Source organism: Trachemys scripta, chromosome 25 (genome assembly GCF_013100865.1).
Source record: "Trachemys scripta elegans isolate TJP31775 chromosome 25, CAS_Tse_1.0, whole genome shotgun sequence".
Lineage (NCBI taxonomy): Eukaryota > Metazoa > Chordata > Testudines > Emydidae > Trachemys > Trachemys scripta.
In genome coordinates this window covers 2812138-2837641 of record NC_048322.1, presented here as the reverse complement: position 1 = coordinate 2837641, position 25504 = coordinate 2812138, and the positions used below count along the sequence as shown (strand labels likewise).

The 25504-nt window shown below is 50.8% G+C and overlaps 2 protein-coding genes across 2 annotated transcripts in view; one reads left to right on the top strand and one right to left on the bottom strand.

The window, feature by feature from the left end:
• LOC117870053 (zinc finger protein 436-like) overlaps window positions 1-9883 on the bottom strand; it is a 31249-nt gene extending 21366 nt beyond the window's left edge. The window contains exon 1 of the mRNA XM_034757262.1: window positions 9736-9883. The gene's annotated coding sequence lies outside the window, so the exon portion shown is untranslated. The remainder of the gene's footprint in view (window positions 1-9735) is intronic.
• Window positions 9884-10008: 125 nt separating this feature from the next.
• On the top strand, window positions 10009-25473 carry LOC117870063 (zinc finger protein 558-like; the record flags this gene model as incomplete). Its single annotated transcript, XM_034757289.1, has 4 exons — window positions 10009-10423; window positions 15870-15958; window positions 16644-16770; window positions 25439-25473. Coding segments are annotated over exons 2-4 (243 nt in total), but the record flags the coding sequence as incomplete, so codon positions are not given.
• Window positions 25474-25504: the final 31 nt, after the last annotated feature.

Here is a 25504-nt window from a genome sequence, read left to right as displayed (position 1 = left end):
ATATATGTTCCATTCTATATGCATCCGAAGAAGTGGGCTGTAGTCCACGAAAGCTTATGCTCTAATAAATTTGTTAGTCTCTAAGGTGCCACAAGTACTCCTGTTCTTCTTTTTGCGGATACAGACTAACACGGCTGCTACTCTGAAACCTGTCATTATATTCATTATTATCATGCTTTTATAAAACCATACAGACTGCACAACAGCATTACAGACTTATGGGCGCAACACCACCAGCAGCAATTTGCAGCAATGCAGAGCAGGCTTTACAGTGAGACAGTGTGGGCCAAATGGTCTGTGGACTCAGTCAAGCCCCAGTTCTCCTCCAGTGCACGTCAGCATCCTGGCAACCTTCAAGGAGGGTCAAGGCTGCCACTCCTTCAGTGATGATGGATCTCCAGCATAGCATCACCCATGCCCCATGACCGCCTAATCTCCTGAGACAGAGGTGAGTGACTGATGGTGCACAACAGATCCTGGGGGGGGGGGGGTATGGAAAGGGATAACAAAACACACCTTCTGGGGGTCACCCCTCAGGAAGTGACAGTGACAGGCATTGTGGTGGCAGTAAAGGGGGAGGGGAGGGAGTGGGAGTAGCACTCTCAAAGACAATGCTGCCAGTGGGTCACCCCACCACATCAGGCATGGGGCTTATAGGGGGCCATTCCCTGGGCCTGGGTGCCTGTGAAGAGCTATACAAAGCCCACCCTGGCACAGAATCGGTTAAAATGCTGCTTTAGTGTAGACTGTCCCAGCTCCTCCCCATCTGGAAACCATGACACGACTAGAGCAGGAGTTAATAGGAGAGACCTGCTCTACTCAGAGGGGAGCCACCCTGGGAAGCGCACAGTCTGTGGAACATCTCCAGCTCCAAATAGAGGGCTGGCAGCATTCGGGGCTCTGGCCTTCACTGAGAGAGAGTGGAGCTCCCTGGATCTCAAAGAGGGAGCAGGCTGAAGCTTGTAAACTCTGTAAACCCAGTAAACTCTAAAGGGGACTGAGATGCTCCCACAGCCCCCAGAAGTAAGAGGGGCCCATATCCTGATGGGACTTGTCCACCGTTTCCATCCCCCGTGTTTCTTTCCTTTCCTTTCCTTCCTTTATTTATCCCTGTTTGCCAACAGTTGGCTCTTTTGCTGTTTCACCTCGTAACCTGAGAGGGGAAAAAAGTGCCCCGAGGCCTCAGCCACAGGGTTGAGCCCTGACACACCGCTAGTTTAGAGGTTCTTTGCCAGTCAGGAAGGGGTAGGAGCGAGGGAAGACTGGCAGCAGAGAGTTGGAGGATGAAGAGGTTTGGGGTTATGGTGGGGTCACACTGGGACTGGGCAACCTGGGGCTGGGCAGTCTCCATGGGGTACACTTGCTCCTCCTGTGCCCCTTCCACACCCTCTTGGGAGTAGAGAATGACCACTCTGTCCCCACCCCCAGAGGCAGCCACGTCTCAGGACTCTCCCAAGTTGCACCTACTAACTCTCTTCCCATTTGGGATATAGCTTGGGGCAAGAATTTCCCACAAAGATGAACCCAGCTGGCTGTTCTGGTGTGACAGGGGCCTCTGGTGGGTGAAAGGCAGAACTGCAGCACTTCTCAGGCAGAATGAATTTTCTTTAGGTGAAAAAAAGAAATTCTGGGCTGGATGTGAATTTTGCACGCACACAGTGGCCCAGAATTCCCACATGAATAACTCACACCCTGTACAAACATAACCTGCTCACTTCCATGTCTATTCCCTAAGTCTCCAAGTCCCAGAGCTGCTGCTGTCATTAATGCACACAGGCTTTCACTCCTGTTAGTGCTGGTGAGACCCAATCCAGTGACAGGACTGAACACTTATTTTCCCATCATATGGGACAGTCTCAGCCGAGGGGGACATGAGAGGGGGAGGGGGTACAAAGGGAAAAGTTGTTGTAGCTATGTTGGTCCCAGGATATCAAAGAGAGGGATTTTTAATTGGTTCTAAAAGAAATTACCTCACCCACCTTGTCTCTCCAAGAGATCTGAAAGTGGCAGAAGGAGACAAACAGAAAGACAGAGGTCAGGACTCTAAAACAAACATTTTCAAGCCCCTGGAAGAAACGACATTTCCCTTCTGCCCCTAGGTATATTTGTATCCCTCACCTCATTCCTCTCACAGCAGCAAGGGGAGACTGCAGCCAGCCCCAGATGGTCCTTCCCCATTCTGGGATGTGTGTTGTGAGGAAGTTTGTGTGTGGTGGGTGCACGGGCTGGGTCCCCAGACAGCTAGACCCATCTGCAGACTGGAAAGCCAGGGCAACTCCAGCACAGCATGGGGGCTGAGGGCAGGGGTAGCAGTTCTGGAGCTGGGCCTCTGCCCCCTCTAGGTTACATGGCAGATGGCTCTGGTGGCATCAAGTGGGTCCATCACTGCAGGGGAAAGTTGGGATAGTGTCTGAGATAGGGGTGAGGATTGTGTGTGGGGATCTGTGCCCAAAAATGGGGGATGGAATTCACCTCCCCACCCCTCTGCAGAGCCCAACAACTAGGGATTTATGCAGTGAAGTGAATTTCACTCTGGGTGACTTTGAGCCAGCCACGGAAAGATCTTTGTGTCTTAGGTTCCACACTGGCCAAAGGAGTTTACTAGTACTCCCTCCCCAGACTGCCCAGGGAAGCCAGGGATAATTAGTGGGTTATGGGAATTAGAAGATGAAAATTCATTAAGAACGATGATATTTGTGTGTTTATAATTAAGTCCCCAGACACCCACCAATGCACTATAAATATCTAAGGGACTCAGCTACTGATCTTGCAATGAGTTCCTGCCCTTCCCAACTTTCTTTTTTTGGACAAAGGAAATGCAGTAGCTCTCATCTGTCTGGATATCAATAAGGCATTTGATACAGTCCCACATGGGAAACGATTTGTTAAACTGGGGAAGATGGGGATTAATATGAGAACTGAAATAATGATAAGAAATTGGTTACAGGGGAGCCTACAAGGGTCATATTGAATACTGAGTTGTCAGGCTGAAGAGAGGTTACTAGCGTAGGTCCTTAGAGATCAGTCTTGGGACCAATCTTATTCAACATTTTAATTAGTGACCCTGGCACAAAAAGTGGGAGTGTGACACAATGCTGGCAGGGATTGCCAATATGGAGGAGGACAGGAATATCATACAGGAAGATCTGCATGACATTGAAAGCTGGAATAATAGAAATGGGATAAAATTTAATAGTGCAAAATTATACTCTTAGGGACTAACTAGAAGAATTTTTGCAATAAGCTGGGGAGTTATCAGTTGGAAGTGACAGAGGAGGAGAAAGACCTAGGTGTATTGCTTGATCATAGGATAATTATGAGCTGCCAATGTGATGTGGCCGTGAAATAGGTTAATGCAGTCCTAGGATGCATCAGGGGAGTTATTTCCAAAAGACACAGAGGTTTTTAAGGCCTGGCTTGACAAAGCCCTGGCTGGGATGATTTAGTTGGGAATTGGTCCTGCTTTGAGCAGGGGGTTGGACTAGATGACCTCTTGAGGTCCCTTCCAACCCTGATATTCTATGATTCTATGAACGGTTAGTACTGTTATACAAGGCACTGATGAGACATCATCTGAAATACTGTGGGCAATTCTGGTCTCCCATGTTTAAGAAGGATGAATTCAAAGTGGGACAGGTGCAGAGAAGGGCTACTAGGATGATCCGAGGAATTGAAAAACTGCCTTATGAGAGGAGACTCGAAGATCTTGGCTTGTTTAGCCTAACCAAAAGAAGGCTGAGGGGAGATATGATCGCTCTCTATAAATACATCAGAAGGATAAATACCAGGGAAGGAAAGGAGTTATTTCGATTAAGCTCAGTGCTGAGCTGGAGCCGGTTCCCACCGGTTCGCAGGAACTGGTTGTTAAATTTAGAAGCCCTTTTAGAACCAGTTGTTCTGGGACAACCGTTTCTAAAAGCGCTTTTAAATTTAACAAAAGCTCCGGCAGCTGTCCACCCCGTCCCTGGCCCCAGCTCACTTCCCCCTCCTCCCCAAACGCTCTGCCCCCCTTCTCCTCCTCCCCCTCCCCTGCTTCCCACGAATCAGATGTTCGCGGGAAGCCTGAAGCAAGCAGCACGCAGGTAAGCTGGGACAGAAGGGATGCGAGGAGGGCTGCAGGGAGGCGCGGCGCGGCCCAGTCCGGCTCTGACCGAGCAGCTCTCTCCAGGCCGGCCCCCTGGCCCCGGACGAGTGCCCCAGCCCAATCCTGGCCCTGGCCGAGTGGCTCCAGCCCCGCGGCACTGGTCCCAGTCCCAGCCGAATGGCTCTGGCCCGGCCCGGCTTGGGCCCTGCAGCGCTGGTCCCGGTCCCGTCTGAGCGGCTCTGGCCCTGGCCCGGCTCGGGCCCCCCAGCACCAGTCCCGGCCGAGCGGCTCCGGCTCAGCCTGGGCCCCACGATGCCGGCCCCGGCCCAACGGACCCAGATCCGGCCCCGGCCGAATGGACCCAGACCCGGCCCCGGCCGAGCGGCTCCAGGCAGCGTGGGTAAGGGGGCAGGGAGGGGGTGTTGGAAGAGGGTAGGGGAGTTTGGGAGGTTGTGGGGGGGAGGATAGGGGTGGGGGCAGTCAGAGGGCAGGGAACAGGGGGATTGAATGGGGGCAAGGGTCCCAGAGGCAGTCAGGAAGGAGCAGGGGTTGGATGGGGTGGTGGGGGGCAGTCAGGGGCAGAGAGAAGGGGTGGTTGGATGGGGCAGAGGTCCCAGGGGGGCCATCAGGAATGTGAGGAGGGGTTGGATGGTGGCAGGGGGCAGTCAGGGGACAGGGAAGGGGGGTGGATGGGGCAGGGGTCCGGGGGGGGCACGGCCCCCTCATGGGATGAGGAGGAGGGAACCTGTTGCTAATATTTTGGCAGCTCATCACTCGTTAAGCACCAATGTTGGCACTAGAACAAATGGATATTGGCCATCAATAAATTCTGGTTTGAAATTAGGCGAAGGTTTCTAACCATGAGAGTGAAGTTTTGGAACAGCCTCCTAAGGGAAGCAGTGGGGGCAAAAACCTTAACTGTCTTCAAGACTGAGCTTGATACCTTTATGGAGAGATTGGTATGATGGGACTGCCTACAATGGCATGTAGTCAATGTGCACTTGCTAGCAGCAAATATCTTCAACAGCCCATGATGGGACACTAGATGGGGAGGGCTCTGAGTTACTACAGAAAATTCTTTCCCAGGTGTCTGGCTCCTGGGTCTTGCCCACATGCTCAGGATCTATTTGATTGCCATATTTAGGGATGGGAGGAATTTTGCCCAGGCTCAGACTGGCAGAAACCCTAGGGGTTTCTTTTGCCTTTCTCTGCAGCATGGGGCATGGCATGGGTCATTTGCAGGTTTAAACTAATGTAAATGGTGGAATTTTTGTAATTTGAAGTCTTTAAATAATGATTTGAGGACTTCATTACTCTGCCAGAGGTTAGGGATCTATTACAGGAGTGGGTGAGTGAGGTTCTGTGGCCTGCGATGTGCAGGAGGTCAGACTAGATGATCATAATGGTCCCTTCTAGCCTTAAAGTCTGTGAGTCTATAAACTGTGCTTTGTGTTGCACAGACACTGATGGCGATCAGGGCTCCATCGTGCTGTGCGTGGTAGAGAACCTGACTGAGATCAGCACCCCATTGTGCTGGGCACTGCAGACAAAGAGGGACAGTCCTTGCCCCAAAGAGATCTCAATCCAAGTAGACAATAGGTAGGAGGAAAACACAGAGGGGTTGTGACTTCCCGAAGGTCACCAAGCAGGTCAGTGACAGAGCCAGTAACACACCCAGTAACTCCAGAGCCCCATCACCCGCAGCTTGGAAAGGTCCCCAGACCCCATTGTATCAGGCTGAAGGAAGAGGTGGTTTGTCCATGGATGCACAGGCTGTCTTGGCAGGGCAGCTCAGCTGCGGTCCCTGTACACAGCTGGGGGTGCATCTCCTGGGTCAGGAGAAGTCAGTGTCCAGGCCTGTGGGGCTGTGCTCCTGGCTCATCCTCCAGCACTCACTGCTGCCCCTCTGTTACCAGCTGCACTGTTCAGCCAGCCCCAGGCCTCAGAGAGGTCACTGTCCCACCACCCCCACCCCAGACCTTCAAACTGGGACATGGTGCACCAATGCCAATCAGAGTGCACTAGTGTAAATTCTGTCTATACTAAGTTTTTCCACCAGTTCCTATCACACCAGTGTGGCAGAGACCTTCAGTACCTGAAACAGCAGTATGATGGCACTAGAACTGCGATCTATTTCTAGCTCTGTCACGGACAGCCTGGATGACCTTGGACACATCAATGTTTCTCCTTCCAACTTTAGTCTCTTTACCCAGCTGCGCACTCACTGGGATCTCCTCTCTCTCCAGAGTTGCTCACCACTAAAATCTGTGTGGTGTCCCAGAGCTAAGGTAGTTCAGCTCTGGAATAGTCTTACAAGAGTGGCTGTGGAGTATCTTTCCCTGGAAGTTTTTAAGAACAGGTAGGACAAACCTCTGTCAGAGATAATCTACATATACTGTGCCCTGCCTCGGCAGAGAGAACTGGACTTGACGACAGCTTGAGGTTCTGTCCAGTCCTACATTTCTATGATGCTCTGCAATATATACGCATAAAACACAACACACAGAATAAAACCCACCACAACATAATGTCAGGCAATTCGGGCGGGGGGGGGGGGGGGGGGGGGGGAGAATGAAAAAAACTCCACAGCATAAAATGACAGTACAGAGAAAAAGAAAGCAACACAATGCAAACTAACACACCCTAGGACAAAAGTACACAGTGCAAAAGAGCTCAACTCAAACCAACACAACACAGACACCACAAACGCTGAGCCAAAACAATGCACCGTAAAACTATGCTACACAACATGGTGTGATCCCAGTTACAAATGGCACCATGCAAAACAGCTCAGCGTAGAACAGGACACAGCACAAAAGAGAATTATTTCAATGTAGGCCTGGAAGGGATCTTGAGAGGTCGTCTACTTAAGCCTCCTGTGATGAGGCAGGACCAAGTATCCCGAGACATCCCCATGTCTAGGGATACTTGGTCCTGCCTCATCACAGGTGGCAGACTGGTGTACCTCTAACCTGGTCTTAAAAACCTCCAATGAAGGAAATTCCACAACCTCCCTTGGAAGCCAATGCAACTCAAACACAGATCAAAACAATGCTGTACACACAGAAGCTGGGCTTGTGGTTAAGGGGAGAAGCAAGAATTCAAACAATCTGGGTTCAGTTCCCAGTTTTGTCCCAAATTCTCCATGCAAACTTGAGCAAATTATTTCAGCTCTTTCAGCTTCAGTTTCCCCATCTGTAAAATGGAGAGTCGCCTCCCATCATTTACCTATTTAGGCTTTGAGCTTTTTGTGGCAAGGACTCTCTGTCACAGTGGGCATGTCTACACTGCAGTCAGACACCAGCGGCTGGCCCGTGCCCGCTGACTTGGGCTCACACAGCTCAGGCTGCGGGACTGTTTAATTGTGGTGTCGATGATCTGGCTTTGGCTATAGCCCAAGGTCCAGCATCTCCCACCCCGCAGGGTCCTACAGCCTGACTTCAGCCCCAGCCCAGACATCAACACTGCAATTAAACAGCCCCTTTGCCTGAGCCCAGTGAGCCTGAGTCAGCTGGCATGGGCCAGCTGGGGGTTTTTAATGGCAGAGTAGAGATAGGTGTCACTTCAGCAAAAGTCACAATGGGGACCCTGATCTTGGTCAGTGTCCGTGCAGAGCCCTGCACAACAGGGGCACCTGACCTCAGTCGGGGGTTCTGCAACTCCCGGCATTACACAATATCTGATTTTGTTTGGGGTCCCTGTAGCATCTGGCAAAATGTGGGAGCAGGATCTCAGTCAGGGTCCCTGCAGTGCCCAAGTACAGTGGTGGGGTGTGATCTTGGTTGGGGGTCAGTGCAGTGCCAGGCCCAACGGGGACACAGATCTCAGACGAGGTCTCTGAAGTGCCCAGCAGAATGGAGGCAGCAATCTGGGCTGCAGTCGTGCGCTGCCTGGCACAAGGGGGGGCCGTGATCTCGGTCCAGCTCTCAGTTTTACCTGGCACAATGAGGGGCCAGATGTCAGATGGGGTCTCTACAGTGTCCAGCACAACATGGGTGCAGATCTCAGTTGGGGTCTCCACAGCACCTGTCACAACAGTGGGGTCTGACCTCTGTTGGGGTCTCTGCAGTGCCTGGCAGAACAGGACCCAGATCTCAGTGGGGGTCTCTGCAGCTCCAGGAACAACAAGGTCCCTGATTTTGTTTGTTGTCTCTGAAGTGCCTGGCACAATGGGAGCCTGATTTCACTTCGTGTTGATGCAGGGCCTGGCACAACAGGGGCCCGGAGCTCAGCCAGGGTCACTGTAGCACCCAGCAAAACAAGGTCCCCGCTCTCTGTAGGGGTCTGTGGAGTTCCCGGCACAACGAGTGTCCCAAACTTGGTCAGACTTTGTGCAGTGCCCGGCACACGTGGGGACCTGATCTCAGGCAAAGCCTGAGCCACGCTCAGTACAAGAAGAGCCCTGATCTCAGTCAGACACCTGGGGAGAAAAGCAGGAAGATTTACAAGAATTAGATATCAGTAGTTCAGAACAGAGGAGAAAATGGGGCACAAACTAAATATTTGCCAATATAAGAGAGAAGCACCAACACCTGGGGAGATTTTATGTCACCATTCAACAGTTCAAGAGAAAGGTGGGGAAATTTGAGGGGATTATACAGCGATATTCAATCAACAACAGAATGGAAGGGATTCTTCTTGTCTCACATTAACATGGCGAGCAGGGAGCCCTGGGTGATGTTGCTTTCACAGGGGAAAGAAGTGGGGAGCCAGAAGGTCACTGGCTGTGGGGAGAGGCTGGCAGGGGGGTCTGGGAATGTGACTAGCAGGTGATGGCGGGCGGGAAGCTGCTGGGTTGGGTAAGGTGGGGGAGGGGAAGTAGCTGGGACTGGGATACCTGGGGCTGGGCCATCTCCATGGGGGACGCTTGCTCCTCCCTTCCCTTCCTGGGCTTTTCCATGCCCTGTTGCCAGCAGAGAGTGCCCCTCCTCTGCCCCAGTCCAGAGTTATCCGTGTCTCAGGGATCTCCCAACCTCTGGCATTAACCCACTTCCCATTTCAGAAATCACTCAGGGGAACGATTTCCCAACTAAACAAGGACAAATCACTGCAGGTAAAAATGGGGGGGAAACACCCCAAACCTGAGATTTGAACTGAACATTGGTGAAGTGGAGAGAAAATGAGTAACAATCGACGGAGGAGAACAGAGACCTTCTCAGGGATTTGAGGGAAGGGGGTGGTGGAATCACCATGGCTGTTGCTTGTTGCTCTCTAGAGAGAAAGGGGACAGGACGGGAGAGGATGGGGAATCCCCACGGGAAGGGGCAGTGGTAAATCCGAGGGGATTTCAGCCCCCCCTTTCTCTCCCCGCTCCTCGGGGTCACCTGCTCTTCTCCTTCCTCTGCCATGTCCGGGCTTCACAGACATTTTCCATCTGCCCCTTTCCCCAGGTCTTCCCCCTCCCCCTCAGCCCAGTCTCACTTCTCCCCCCGCCCGGCAGCCCCGGCACAGCCACACACAGGGACCCCAGTGGGGGCTGGTCCCCTCCCCCTGGGAGCCCTCGTGGTGCCCCAGGGCAGAGCCGGGGTGGGACAGGCGGGCTGTTGGGCTCCTGCTGGGACAGCAGCTCCGAGTCCCCCGCGGGCGCTGCCCCCAGGGAGCAGATCCCGGCGCTGCGAGATACCCGGTCCCCCCGGCACTTGCTCCGGTACTTGGAGGCTGCAGTTCCGCAACGGGGCGGGCAGAGCCCAGGGTGGCTCCAGCGGGAGCCGGGCAGGGCAGGGGGGAGTAACGAAGGTGTCCCCAGCACAGACCCTCCTGCTCTGCCTGAGCTCCCAGATCACAATGGAGAAGTAGCAGCGGGGCACTCACCCAGCAGCTGATCACACTCCGCCCCCAGCCTAAAGCACGTGCCAGGTGCTCTGGGAAATGCAGCTTCTGTGAGCTCTGCCTCTGCGCATGCGGAGCTCTGGTCCCCCTCCCTCCCGTGCAGTGCCCGGCTAGGTAGATGGTGTCAGTGGAGCAGGGACGAGTCCCAGCCACCGCAGACAGCTCCGGCGAGCGCGGCAGCCCGGGTGGGGTTTGCAGGGCACAGGAAGGGGCTGGAGCAGCTGGGAGCGGTGGGTGCCGGGAGGAAGGAGGCAGGAGCTGGGAGAACAAAGAACCGAGAGCATCAGACCCCGGGCAGCTCCTGAGAGACCAGACTCTGCCGCCTCTATTGTGACCTGGGAGCTGAGCAGCTGCTGCTTCCCCAGCGGGGTCTGTGCTGGGGAGAGCCCGTCATTAACCCCTCCGTGCCCGGCCGGGGGGGACCTTCTCCGGCTAGAAACCGCCCCGGACTCTGCTGACGGTAACTCCTGAGCTGTGACTCCAGGTGGCTGAGACCTTGGGGCTGGGCAGGTACCTGACTCTGCACAGTGCCCCCCCCAATCTCCGCTCCCCGGGTGTGCGGGGCCCAGAGCTGCTGCCATCGCTAAGATCAGAAGGGATCCCTCTATCAGCGAGTCTGACCTGCTCCCACTGGCTCTCTGTGGTGTCCAATAACTTGTGTGGATAAAGCAGGTCTTCCTTACTGGTAACCCCTTCCCTGCACGTGCAGAGCGGGGCCAGCCACGGGAGAGAGAAAGCCCTCAAGAATGGGATGGTGACTACGTTTCCCAACCAGGGGGGTAGGGTGCTAGGAAAGAGGAGGATACTTTCAAATCTTGGAGGGGGGGGGGAAGGCTTTTGTTTGTGTTCTTTGTTGGTGAGTGTGTTCGTTCTCGGGACTGAGAGGGACCAGACATCAATCCAGGTTCTCCACATCTTTCTAAACAAGTCTCTTCTATTTCAAACTTGTAAGTAAATAGCCAGGCAAGGCGTGTTAGTTTTCCTTTGTTTTCTCAACTTGTAAATGTACTTTTTACTAGAGTGTTTATCTTTGTTTGCTGTACTTTGAACCTAAGACTAGAGGGGAGTCCTCTGAGCTCTTTAAGTTTGATTACCCTGTAAGGTTAATTTCCATACTGATTTTACAGAGATGACTTTTACCTTTTCCTTTAATTAAAAGCCTTCTTTTTAAAAACCTGATTGATTTTTCCTTGTTTTAAGATCCAAGGGGTTTGGATCTTGATTCACCAGGAGTTGGTGAAAGGAAGAGAGTGTCAGGAGAAATTAGAAGGGGTGGGGGCAGGGGCAGATTTCCCCCACCTAGGCACACTCACTGCAGCATCCTTGTACAGAGTCACTTTCCTGTGAACAAGATGAGGAGCAAAGAGAGGAAAAACCAGCCCCTGACTCTCCCTGTTCCCCCTGCTGCAGGAGTGAGCTGCCCTGGGGACAGTGCCAGGGGGAATCCCCCCAAAGGGGCTCCTTTGTTTTTGGTCTTTTCCAGTGTTTGATTCACACCCTGTTGCTTTTGCGAACAGGGGCTGCTAACAGGGAGTTTCACAAGGGAGTTGGGAAGGGAGCAGGGGTTCCTTGCTGGCTCTGTTTCCCTTTATTCCCCTTAAAACCTATAAACCAAACTACATTCAAAACTTCTTGCTTAAATAACCTTTCATTAACTAGGAGACAATGCAGGCAGAAGCCCAGTTGCAGAGTGGGGGCTATCCAGTTTATTGCACTGAGTGCAGCATGTATGATTACCTGCCCCGTGGGTGGGTGGCGTATGTGTGCATTCGGTGCAAGGACCTCAGAGACCATGTACGGACTTCAGAAGCCAGAGTAGTGGAACTGGAGGAGCTAAGAGAGGCAGAGAGGTACGTTGATGAGGCTTTCTGGGACACTGTAGAATTATCCCACTTCCGGTCAGACAGCCCCAGCGCTGTTGAGGAGGATGAAAGGCCCAGGGAAGGAGAGCAGTCAACGGGAGCAGAGGGAAACCTTCCCATAGTTGGGACCCTCCTTCCAGATGGTGCTGGGGTTGCCTCTCGCACTGAGGTTACCTCTCCGGGGGAGGGAACTCCAATCACTAGGAAAAGGTAGGTGTTAGTAATGGGAGATTCGATCATTAGAAACGTAGATAGCTGGGTTTGTGATGACCGGGAGAATCGTATGGTGACTTGTCTGCCTGGTGCGAAGATTGCGGATCTCTTGAGGCATCTCGACAGACTTATGTGTAGTGCTGGGGAGGAGCACATGTAGGTACCAATGACATAGGGAAGGGTAGGAGAGACGTCCTGGAGGCCAAATTTAGGCTGCTAGGGAAGAGACTGAAATCCAGGACCTCTGTGGTGGCATTCTCAGAAATGCTCCCAGTTCCATGCGCAGGGCCAGGTAGGCAAGCAGAGCTTCAGAGTCTCAATGCGTGGATGAGACGATGGTGTAGAGAGGAGGGGTTTACATTCATTAGGAACTGGGGAAACTTGGGATGTGGGGAGCCTATACTGGAGATATGGGCTCCACCTAAACCAAAGTGGAACCAGACTGCTGTCACTAAACATTAAAAAGGTTGCAGAGCAGTTTTTAAACTAGGAGATAGGAGAAAGCCGACTGCTGCAGAGGAGCATGTGGATTGGATAGAGACTTCTCTTAGGGGAGAGTCTCCAGGTTCTAGTCAGGAGCAGAGGATGGAAGAGGATAATGTAAGGGTCAGATCAGAGGATAAACATTCACATAAAAAAGAATCTGACACATCAGAAAAGGGCAGACAAATAAACAGTGACAAGTTTTTAAAGTGCTTGTACACAAATGCTAGAAGTCTAAATAATGAGATGGGTGAACTAGAGTGCCTTGTGATAAAGGAGGATATTGATACAATCGGCATCACAGAAACCTGCTGGAGTGAGGACAGTCAATGGGACACAGTCATTCCAGGGTACAAAATATATCGGAAGGACAGAATAGGTTGTGCGGGGAAGGGGGGGGAGGGTGAGTGGCACTATATGTGAAAGAAAATGTAGAATCAAATAAGTAAAAATCTTAAGTGAATCCACATGTTCCATAGAATCTCTATGGATAGAAATTTCATGCTCTAAGAATGTAACATTAGGGATCTATTATAGACCACCTGACCAGGACAGTAATACTGATGATGAAATGCTAAGGGAAATTAGAGAGGCTATCAAAATTAAGAAGTCAATAATAGTGGGGGATTTCAATTATCGTGATATTGACTGGGAACATTTCACTTCAGGACAAAATGCAGAGATAAAATTTCTCGATACTTTAAATGACTGCTTCATGGAGCAGCTGGTACGGGAACCCGCAAGGGGAGAGGCAACTCTAGATTTAGTCCTGAGTGGAGCACAGGAGCTGGTCCAAGAGGTAACTATAACAGGACCGCTTGGAAATAGTGACCATAATACAATAGCATTCAACATCCCTGTGGTGGGAAGACCATTTAATTTCAAAAGGGGGAACTATGCAAAAATGAGGGGGTTTGTTAAACAGAAGTTAAAAAGTACAGTGACTAAAGTGAAATCCCTGCAAGCTGCATGGGCGCTTTATAAAGACACCATAGTATAGGCCCAACTTAAATGTATACCCCAAATTAAGAAACACAATAAAAGAACTAAAAAAGAGCCACCATTGCTTAACAACCATGTAAAAGAAGCAGTGAGAGATAAAAAGACTTCCTTTAAGAAGTGGAAGTCAAATCCTAGTGAGGCAAATAGAAAGGAGCATAAACGCTGCCAAATTAAGTGCAAGAATGTAATAAGAAAAGCCAAAGAGGAGTTTGAATAATGGCTAGCCAAAAACTCCAAAGGTAATAACAAAATGTTTTTTAAGTACATCAGAAGCAGAAAGCCTGCTAAACAACCAGTGGGGCCCCTTGATGATCGAGATACAAAAGGAGCACTTAAAGACGATAAAGTCATTGCGGAGAAACTAAATGGATTCTTTGCTTCAGTCTTCACGGCTGAGGATGTCAGGGAGATTCCCAAACCTGAGCCGGCTTTTGTAAGTGACAAAACTGATGAACTGTCACAGATTGAAGTGTCACTAGAGGAGGTTTTGGAATTAATTGATAAACTTAACATTAACAAGTCACTGGGATCAGATGGCCTTTACCCAAGGGTTCTGAAAGAACTCAAATGTGAAGTTGCGGAACTATTAACTAAGGTTTGTAACCTGTCCTTTAAATGGACTTCTGTACCCAATGACTGGAAGTTAGCTAATATAACACCAATATTTTAAAAGGGCTCTAGAGGTGATCCTGGCAATTACAGACCGATAAGTCTAACGTCGGTACCAGGCAAATTAGTTGAAACAATAGTTAAGAATAAAATTGTCAGATACATAGAAAAACATAAACTGTTCAGCAATAGTCAACATGGTTTCTGTAAAAGGAAATCGTGTCTTACTAATCTATTAGAGTTCTTTGAGGGGGTCAACAAACATATGGACAAGGGGGATCCAGTGGACATAGTGTACTTAGATTTCCAGAAAGCCTTTGACAAGGTCCCTCACCAATGGCTCTTATGTAAATTAAGTTTTCATGGGATAAGAGGGAAGATCCTTTCATGGATTGAGAAATGGTTAAAAGACAGGGAACAAAGGGTAGGAATTAATGGTAAATTCTCAGAATGGAGAGGGGTAACTAGTGGTGTTCCCCAAGGGTCAGTCCTAGGACCAATCCGATTCAACTTATTCATAAATGATCTGGAGGAAGGGGTAAACAGTGAGGTGGCAAAGTTTGCAGATGATACTAAACTGCTCAAGATAGTTAAGACCAAAGCAGACTGTGAAGAACTTCAAAAAGATCTTACAAAACTAAGTGATTGGGTAACAAAATGGCAAATGAAATTTAATGTGGATAAATGTAAAGTAATGCACATTGGAAAAAATAACCCCAACTATACATAAAATATGACGGGGGCTAATTTAGCTACAACAAGTCAGGAAAAAGATCTTGGAGTCATCATGGATAGTTCTCTAAAGATGTCCACGCAGTGTGCAGAGGCGGTCGGAAAAGCAAATAGGATGTTAGGAATCGTTAAAAAGGGGATAGAGAATAAGACAGAGAATATATTATTGCCCTTATATAAATCGATGGTACACCCACATCTCGAATACTGCGTACAGATGTGGTCTCCTCATCTCAAAAAAGATATACTGGCACTAGAAAAGTTTCAGAAAAGGGCAACTAAAATGATTAGGGGTTTGGAATGGGTCCCATATGAGGAGAGATTAAAGAGGCTAGGACTCTTCAACTTGGAAAAGAGGAGACTAAGGGGGCACATGACAGAGGTATATAAAATCATGAGTGATGTGGAGGAAGTGGATAAGGAAAAGTTATTTACGTATTCCGATAATACAAGAACTAGGGTCACCAAATGAAATTAATAGGCAGCAGGTTTAAAACAAATACAAGGAAGTTCTTCTTCATGCAGCGCACAGTCAACTTGTGGAACTCCTTACCTGAGGAGGTTTTGAAGTCTAAGACTATAACAGCATTTAAAAAGAGAACTGGATAAATTCATGGTGGTTAAGTCCATTAATGGCTATTAGCCAGGATGGGTAAGGAATGGTGTCCCTAGACTCTGTTTGTCAGAGGGTGGAGATGAATGGCAGGAGGAGATCACTTGATCATTGCCTGTTAGGTCCACTCCCTCTGGGGCACCTGGCATTGGCCACTGTCGGTAGACAGGATACTGGGCTAGATGGACCTTTAGTCTGACCCGGTACGGCCATTCTTATGTTCTTATGGGAGGGTTTGAAAATGTCTTGATGGGTTTAGCACTGGTTGCGGGGGAGGGCTTGGAGGGGGAGGCTGGAGGACGGGGCAAGGGCTGTGCTGGATTATGGGGACTGAGCATGTTCCCACCATGGCAGAATCTGCAATCTCTGCCTGCAGGGAAAGAGCCTGGGGGAATGAACTAAAGCCAGTTCTTAAACCTCCACAACCTTCTCGCCCTGCCAGGCTGCAGAATGACACCCACATCTCGCTCCAGCTCATCCCAGCCTCCCAAGGAACAGGGGAGAGGAAGGGCTGCAGTGGAGCCAGCTCAGGTAGGGGCTATTGGGGGGTTGCTGGTGGGTTCCTGCTGGAGGGACAGGGGCAGGAAATACTGAAGAGGTGGCAACTTCTGGGGAATTAGGTTTGGAGGGGGCAGGAAATACTCTGGGTGAGAAAAGGGAGGGGAGCAGAGTATGACAAACCTGCTGGGACTTGTTTAACATGGGCCTAGATCCTCAGAACAAATGCTTGGGTGTTGGGACAGAAAATTCCCTAATTTGTGAAACAGGAAACAGACAAAGCAACCCTCTGGGCAGGGCTGGGAAAACAGACCAGACTTCCAGTGCTGAACCCTCAACCTCCTAGCCAGAGACTGGTGTGACAAGGAAAGATGTAGGAAGGCGTAGGGATGATGTCCCAGCCCCTCACATCCAGCTGCTGGGAGTGGGGAGGGTGTTGGGATTCCTACCATAGGGCTCTGCCTGGACCCTTCTGGGGGCTCCATCTCCTGTATCAGCCTCTGCTAGTAGGTGTGAAATGGATCTGCTGGGAGAGACAAGGGTCTCTCTCTTTCTCCCCTCACCCAGATGCCTCCTGGCTGCTCTCAGCAGTATGGGGATAGGACTCTACTGACTGTGTCTATCTCAGAGTATCCATTTGATTGGCTCATTTCCCCCATGAATAGTGGGGTTGTGATTGGAGCAGCAGGTTCTAAGTGGGGGACTCTTGCTCTTTCAGGGGCTGGTGACCTTCGAGGAGGTGGCTGTGTATTTCACCAAGGGGGAATGGGCTCTGCTGGACCCCGCTCAGAGAGTCCTCTACAGAGATGTCATGCAGGAGAACTATGAGAATGTGACCTCGCTGGGTAAGGATTCCCATCTCCTCAGTTCTTAGAAGAGGAAATGCAGAGTTAAGGTTTACGCCACCCCCACAATGCCACCTCTGCTCTGCCCTGTTTCAGCATCATCCTGACATGCCAGTGACACACATACTAGCCCTCTCTCCTCCCCGTTACAGAACGCTCTGGGAACAGAGCAGTACGGTAGAATGTCTAACAATTTCTCTTTGCTAAGATAATATTTGGGTTCATCTCCATCACAGCAAACAGAAGCTTCCTCCCCCCTGCCTGCACTCCAGTACTGAACCTCCTGCACACAGACCATCTGAGACTTGCAGAGTGTTACCACCCCTTTGCCCTCAACCTGAGTTTTCCTTTTCAGTCACTGCCTTCACTTACCCCTCACTAAGCCTCACAGATCACTAGAACATACGCCACCAGAGTGCTGACAATCCCCATGGCAAGAACACACCCTTGGACACCTTTGCTGACAAAGCCTACAACACTCAGCACGGAAATGAGGCAGAATTGCCCCCCCCAAGTTTCACATGCACCTCTCTTCATAGCACAGTCACAGCTCTGACCAGCTGCTCCAACCAATCCCTTCATCATCCAGTTACACCTACAACTGACCCAGTGCACACAGCTGGAGGGCATGCGGATACATGCTGGGATTCCCATCTGTGAACACAACACAGACCGTGGCACGTTCTCTTAATTTTTCCTCATATCGATTATAAGTTCATAGATTTTAAGGCCAGATGTGACTATTAGGTCATCTACTCTGATGTCCTTTATACCACAGACCATAGAATTCATCCCGTTATTACTGCATTGAGCTGAATACCTGAGTTCCTGTGGCAGTTTAACCTTTGCACCGCCCACACAGAACCAACATCAGTGGTTCTTGCCAGCTGGAGGGTTAAGGGTTGCAGGCAAAGTTAAGGCTGCATTGGAAGGGTGGCGTTTACATTAACTTCTTATTTCCTGGTTTGCAGACGTTTAAGTTTAGTCACCATCCATACGGTGCAAGGCAGGAGACAGCACTGGGCAACCTTAACTCTGCGTTAATGTAGCTTATAAGCATTTAGTTTCCTGTTTTAAAAAATGGATGTTTTTGCCACTATAGCTGTGTTTATAATTGAGTTTTTGCCAGCAGAGCAGTGTTGGAGAGTGTGTGTGTGTGTGTGTGTGTGTGTGTACTTTTTCACAGCCTTAAACAACAGAACTGGACTGGCAAAGCTTTTAAGAGCAAACCAGGTCAGAGTCTGCACGTGGATTTTAGAAAATACTCCTCTTAACCCAGAAATGTTGGTATCAGAGGGCAGAACTTCCAAGAGGAACTCCTGCAGGATGCATGAAAAATGCACAACACACATTGTCTGAAAGGTATCAGTGGTAGGGGTCTCACTCAAACGCATGGGTGGAGCTCAGGTTCAATGGCCACAGCATGTTCTCTAGAACCATTGAATTACAGTGAGGTTAGATTGCTGGAAAGCCTCTGGCTGTTAACAAGAGCCTTGGACCTGGTCTACCCTATAGAGTTAGGTCAACATAAGGCAGCTTACGTTGACCGAACTTTGTAAGCGTCTACACTAAAACGTAGTTCCCACCAATGTTACTTGCCCATTGCACCAACTTAATAACTCCACCTCCACTAGACTTAATAACTCCACCTCCTCTACGTTTATGTCGTTAGTTCCACACAGAGTCAGCATAGACGCTTCATTGCTTACGGTGACTGCTGCTGCCTTTCAGAAACCATCCCACAATGCCCCATGCTTGCAGTTAAATCAGTGCAAGGGCTCCTGGTGAGAATGCGCACTACCAACACGAGGAGCGTAGTGCTCACATGTAAAACCAATTCAATTACTGCGGTGGCTGTTCGTTGACTTAATTCTGTAGGGTAGATTTGCTCTTAGTCTTGCTGCATTTCATGTGCGTTTCAGGCTCTCTGACTCTACCCTTTTCCTTGTGCCAATCGGAAATTCCAACCTCTGCAGTTATTAGTGTTTTCTATACAGCTTCCCCAAGGAGGCACTGGGTGCCATGTACTAGCAGAGATAAATGTCAAGGGACTGAGATCACTTGGTGAATAATTACAACCATACTTTCAGCCCCAGGTTTGTGCAAGACCGTGTTATAGGAGCCAGTTGATAATGTGAAAAGCTGCTTTGGGGAGGGCTGTATCTCAGGAAACTCTTCATCAAAGCACCCCATATTTGGGCCACTAGCCCTGCTCAGCACCCCCATGATAAGCAACAAATTTCAAGAGATTCTTAGCAAACAAGGGGATGTTAGACCAATTAGAACAGCTGATCTTTATAGAGAACGTAATGTTGAACTTTAGCTATGGTAGAGCTGATGATCTGCTATAATAACTTCCAAAATGCATGAAGGGTGTGACAGTTGGGGGGCTCATTGGATAGGAGACAGTGGGAGGTTCCTTCCTTGGGAGAAGATGATGCGGGGTTGGTGTATGAAAATTACTGGGACAGGAATATGGGTCTGCAGAGTCCCAGATGGGTGGTGGTTCTGTGGCAACCTTGGCAGAACTGTTGGCAATGCACATCCTGGGAGACCAGTCACTGCAGGAAGTGCCACCCACAGGAGAGATGAATGGCAGCTCTTCTCTGGACCTCTGATGCAGGCTTCTTGTTTAAACCTGGAAATACTGGGAAGCCCTTTGTGCAGCAAGGCAGATCCCTGACCTATTTCTGAGAGAGACCACGCCTTGTTCCCAGTCCCTGCCTTGTCACCCTGCTCTATGCTTCCTGGTGTTTTGAGCCGGACCCTGGCATCTGATTTTGGCTTGACCACGTAGGCCTGACCACTTATGGTTCTCACCACTGGACCTCATTTTCATGCCCTGGTTCCTGTTAGCAATAGACACGCTCCAACCTCTGAGCTCTCCAAATGTCTCCCTGGACTTTCCAGCCCCCTGGACACTCATAGTGTTGATGGATTCGCTGCCCCCAAGGAAGCAGTGCATCCCAGCTTACCAGTTACCACTCAGATCATGATGCCATTTAACTCACAGCACTCAGATGTGTTTCTATTGAAAATAAGTTAAAGTTTGTTTAACCAAGGATAGAGATTCAAGTGGTAGCAAGTAGAAGTCTTGGGAACAAATGGTTACACATCAAGTAAAATCATAACATGCTTTCTAGAACCTAGACTTACCTACCTAACTAGATCCTTTCATGTTCTAGAGCAAAACCCATGCAAAATCCCTCCGGCATTTTACAGCCAGGCTTGGCAGTGATCTTCCTTTCATGAGACAAGTCACGCTGTCAGCTTGCCTCCACGGGGGAAGATGCAGGGTGTATCTCTGCCCCCCCAAATATCCCCCCACATGCCATTGTCTTCACTTGTAACAGGATCCTGCTCTTTATTTTTTCCCCATACATTTTCTTCTCTTGAAGATTTCACAAACTCTTCAATTAGCATTCGACTGAGTGTACAAACAGGCTCCTGTTGTGAGATGTGCGATGCCCAGTGCGCACATGACCGGACAGAGAGGGAAAGGTCTGTTACCTCCTGATTGAAAGGAACCTGTTTCAGTCTTTACAAACATAATTTCCAGTATAAATACATAACTTCTTATACATTCTCCTTACACGGAAAGGGGGCAGGACTGGAGAGGATGGGGGTCCCCACGGGAGAGGGCAGGGGTAAATCCGAAGGGATCTTAGCCCCCCCCCCTTTCCCTCCCCACTCCTTGGAGGTCACCTGCTCTTCTCCTCCCCCTGCCATTTGTGGGATGCACAGACATTTTTCCATCTGTCCCTTTTCCCAGGTCTCCCCTCCTCCCTTTTCCCCCCAGCCCGGTCTCACTTCTCCCCCCCGCCTGGCCACACATCAGGGACCCCACTGGGACTGGTCCCCTCCCCCGGGACCCTCCTATGGTGCCCCAGGGCAGAGCCTGGCCAGGCCCGGCAGGGCATTGGGCTCCTGCTGTTACAGCAGTTCCGAGCCCCCCACAAGCATGCTCCCCCAGGGAGCAGATCTGGGCGCTATGAGATGCTGGGTCCCCCCCACGGACACTGGGGCAGAGTCACCGCCCGGCCCCAGCCCCAGCCCCGCCCCCGGGGCTCGCTCTCGTACCTGGAGGCTGCAGCTCCACAGCGGGGCAGGCGGAGCCCGGGGCGGCCCCAGGGCGGCTTCAGCGGGAGCAGGGCCCGGACCGGGCACGGGAGGGTTAATGAAGGTCTCCCCGGCACAGACCCTCCTGCTTAGCCCAGCCCCGCAGCAGCGGGTGAGCGCTGCCTCTGCGCATTCGGGACTCTCCTCCTCCCCCCACCCCCAGTCTGTGCATGCCCAGAGCTGGGAGACGCATAACTCTTCTCCAGCTCCGGGAGAGGCTTCAACGGCCCCACACAATTCAGGCAGAGCCACAGCGCCCTGCACACGTTCCCAGCCCAGTTCTTCGTCCTCCCTGCCCAATGTCACTTCCACTCCTGGGAGAGTCAGGAATTACATCTCCCAGCCAGCCCAGGGGCCGCTTCTGCCCTCTTCAGCTAAGGTAAGGGAGGTTTTCAGCAGCTGTTACTGTGCATGCGCTGTGTGAGCCCCAGCAGGGTTTGCCGGGCACAGGCCAGGGCTGGAGCAGCTGGGGGGGCGGGACCAGGAGGCAGGAGCTGGGAGAACAAAGCTCAGAGCCTAGGGCTGGGGCAGGTCCTGGGGGCGGGGTTCTGGCACAGACTGGGGCGGGGCAACTCTTGGGAGTGGGCTCTGGCACAGACTGGGGGTGGGGCAGCTCCTGGGGGCGGGGCTCTGGCACAGGTTGGGGGTGGGGCAGCGACTGGGGGTGGGGCGCTGACACAGACCAGACACTGCTGCTGCCTTTGTATTATCTGGGAGCCCAGGCTGAGCAGTTGCTGCTCCCCGGGGTCTGTGCTGGCGGGAGCCCATCATTAACCCCTCTGTGCCTGGCCAGGGGTTTTTCTCCAGCTGGGACCAGTCCCCTGGGCAGCCCTGGGCTCTGCCCACACCAGCCCCCGGGCTGGAGCCCCCTGGTGAGTGAGAGACCCCGAGGGGAAGGGGGGAGTGAACTGTCTCTGTGCAGCCAGGAAATTCCCGCGGGAGAAGTGGCAGGCAGGGGGAAGGGACGGATGTGAGTTAATTGGATCCTTTCTCTGTTTGTGCCATTTGTCTCTCACACACTGATACAAATTCTCTCTAGTTCTTCCCCCTTTCTCTCTCATTATCTCACAGGTGGCTATAAAATCCGTGGAGATTCCCTCCTTTCCCCTCAAATGATCAGCTCTCTCATCTCTCCTGATTTCCCACTGGTCTCTCCATAATTCTCAAATGTCAATTTAAAATCTCCTCCAAGGTAGGGGATTTTCCCACCCAAAATTGTTGCCCTGGGTCATTCCCCAAAACATGGCTGCCCCTGGAGGGGGGATGGGATGGGATGCCCGTTCTCTGCCAGGGCGGGGAAGGGAGGGCACGTGTCCCCCATGGGGACTGCCCAGACCCCGGTTTCCCAATCCCAGTTGCTGCCTCCGAACTACCAACACAGTTGCCCCCAGTTACCATCACTTGCCCATCCCCCACTGCTGTCCCCGTCTCTCCTTCAGGGACCTTCCAGCTCCCCCTCCCTTGTCCTCTTAAATCAGCTCCCAAAGGGCTCCCTGCTGCCCATGTGAATGGTGATAGTGGAGGGAACCATCACTTTCTGTTTATGTATTGGACAGTCATATAAAATCTAGTCCAACAGTCCCCCTTTTCCACTAGTTATTTAATAGCAATATAAAATCTTCTCAGATCTTAGTATTTTTCTTCCATGTTATCTATTGCATTTGTGACATATTTTCTTTGCAAATCTCAAAGATTGATATAAAATACCCTAAACATTTGCCCCACTTTTTCTCTAGTTGTCTATTTCTAATTGAATATGCCCTGAGATTTTCTTAGTATTTTATAATTAGAGAGACAGGGAAAATCTCAGATTTACATCTTTTCTCAGCTTCTTGAACATGAATATAAAATGTTTGCAAATGTTGCCCATTTCCTCTGTATTCATTTATTGAACATTCATGTGAAACACACTCAGATTTTACCTCATATCAACAACTGATATAAAATCCCTCTGATTTTCCACTTTCCTCTCTATAATTTGCAAAAATGGATCCAAAATCCCTCCAATTTGCACCCTTTCTCTTTCATTTCTGAACATTGGTCTCAAATCTCAGGTTTTGCCTCTTTCTATGATATTATCAAATGTCAATTAAAAATCCTCTCGGGTTTGGTGCTGTTCCCCATGTTTCTAAATCCCAGCAACTTCTCCTTCCTTAGGGGGGGAACCTGTTGCCATCCATCCTGGAGGTTGCAGGGGGTTAAATTGCCCAGTGATCATCTTTCCCCTCTCCTTTGAGAATCACTTGTTCCCTCCTTTATATCTGCTAAAATGTTTGCCAATGAAAGAGACCAGCCACTTATTTAATACACATCGAAGCCAGGTCTGGTGGGGGTTCTGTGGCCTTTGGAGCTCTGAGAGGTATCTAGGATCCCTGGCTAGGGACAGCTGGGTCCCAGGTAATATTTGACGAGACCGTGACTGGGGGGTCTGGGCTCTGGGTACTGGGGTGTGTTTGGGAACCCCTGGCTGGGGGCTCTGGAGGCTGCTCCTGACCTTGCTCGTTCTCCCTGATCAGCTTGTGCCAGAATCCAGGGGGCATTCCCCGGCCACGCCCAGTCACTGTGATAACTTTCTATCCACTTATCAAACACTGTGAGGTGAAATCACAGATTTTGCTTTTCCCCCTCTTGAAAACTAGATCTGGGGGGTGAGGGAGGTGCAAAGGGGGTTAGCACTGCAACACAATGATCTCCTCAAGAGCATTCTGGACTCATTTTTTTCTGAAATCTGGTTTCTTTGAGACCAATATTAATCCAGAGTCACTGCATGGAAAGACAAGGAGTGACTCCAGATGGATATTGGGGAAAATGAGATTAACAATTTTCCCTGTGAGGAGGGGCTCTCATTAGCTGCTCTCCTCAGAGAGCTAAAGGAGGGAAGCTGCTCAAACGCTCTGTCCCTCTCTGATATTGGGGTTCAGCTTCCTGGGTCAGATGCTGCAGCCTCCATTGTGATCCGGGAGACCAGGCTTAGCAGCTGCTGCTCCCCCAGCGCGGGTTCTGTGCTGGGAAGTGACCTTAATTAAAGTTTCTTCTCTGCCTGGCCCAGGTGATGACTTTCTCCAGCTGGTACAGCCCCAAAGGGAGCCCCCGGCCCTGTTAATACTAAATTGTGAGCCACACACTCCAGGTAACTGAAAGACCTCAGGGAAAGTGCTGGGGACTGGCATGAAAGTGACTCTGCACAAACAGCCCCTCCTCATTTCTCTTCCCATTAGCAATTGCCAGGAGAAAATCCAGCCATGGGGGAGCAAAGAACCCAGGAATGGGACTTTCCCAGCCAGAGGGGCAGGGAGAGAGGACAGGGGAAGGAGAGACTGAAAGGGACAGTGGTAGAAATGAGTGGGGAGAGTGCATGTATTGCAGCATCCCTGGGCAGAATCACTTTCCGGTGAACAAGAACAAGAAAAGGATCAGACAGAGGAAAAGTCAGTTCCTGACTCCATGTTCCATATTCCTCCTGCTGGGATGTGGCTGCCCTGGGGTCAGTGTCCATGGGAATCCCCACAGTGAATCCTTTGGTTCTGCTCTTTTCTAGCATTGTGTTCAGAGACTTTGTTATGGGATGGGGGGAGGGAGAAGGGAGGTTAAAAATCTCTCTGTGGCCTTAGCCTGGCAGGAGGGGCCAGGTCTACACTGTAATAAAGAGATCAAGCATTTTTCAGCAGGGATGTCTGTCTGCAGGGAAAGGGCCTGGGAGGATCATGATGTGAAATGAACTGAAGTCTGTTCTGAAACCCTCATAATTACCCTTCTGACCCTCCCAGGCTGCAGAATGACATCCATGTTTTGCTCCAGCTCATCCCATCCTCCCATGGGGTGGGGGAGAAAAATGGCTGCAGTGGAGCCAGCTCAGGTAGGGATTATTTGCACAGGGTGGGGCGGGTTGGTGGGATCCTGCTGGAGGAGAGGGACAGCAAATACACCAGAGATGGAAAGTTTTGCACAGTCCAGTTTGGAGGTTGGAGCAGGGCAGGAAATTCAGAGGGTGGAAAAAGGGAGGAGGACAGGCTGTGGCAAACCTGCTGGGAGTTGTTTAATTTGTGGCCTAGATTCTAGGAAAGACTCATGAGGTTCGGAGGTGGAAATGCCCTAATTTGTGAAACAGAAAATAACCCACCTACATGGGGCTAGGAAAACTGACCAGATGCCCAGTGCTGGAGCCTGATCCGACTAACCAGCGGCTGCTGTGGGATATGAAAGGGGCATCCACCAGTGAGTTTTAGGGGAGCTGCCCCTCCATATCCAGCTCCTCACAATGCGGTGGGTGTTGGGCTTCCTACCAGGCAGCTCTCCCTGGACCCCGCTAGGGGCTCCATCTCCTGGATCAGTGTGTGGCTAGTAGGTGTGTGATGGATCTGCTGGGAGAGAGGAGGGCCTCTCTCTTCATCCCCTCAACCTGGTGTTTCCTGGATGCTCTGAGCAGGGTGGAGGTGGGACTCTTTTGACTGCGATCCACCCAGAGCTTCCATTTGGCTTCTCTCCCCTATGAATAGTGGTGCTGTGACTGGGGCAGCAGGTACTGAGTGTTGGACTCTTGCTGTTTCAGGGGCTGACCTTCGAGGAGGTGGCTGTGTATTTCACCAGGGAAGAGGGGGCTCTGCTGGACCCTGCT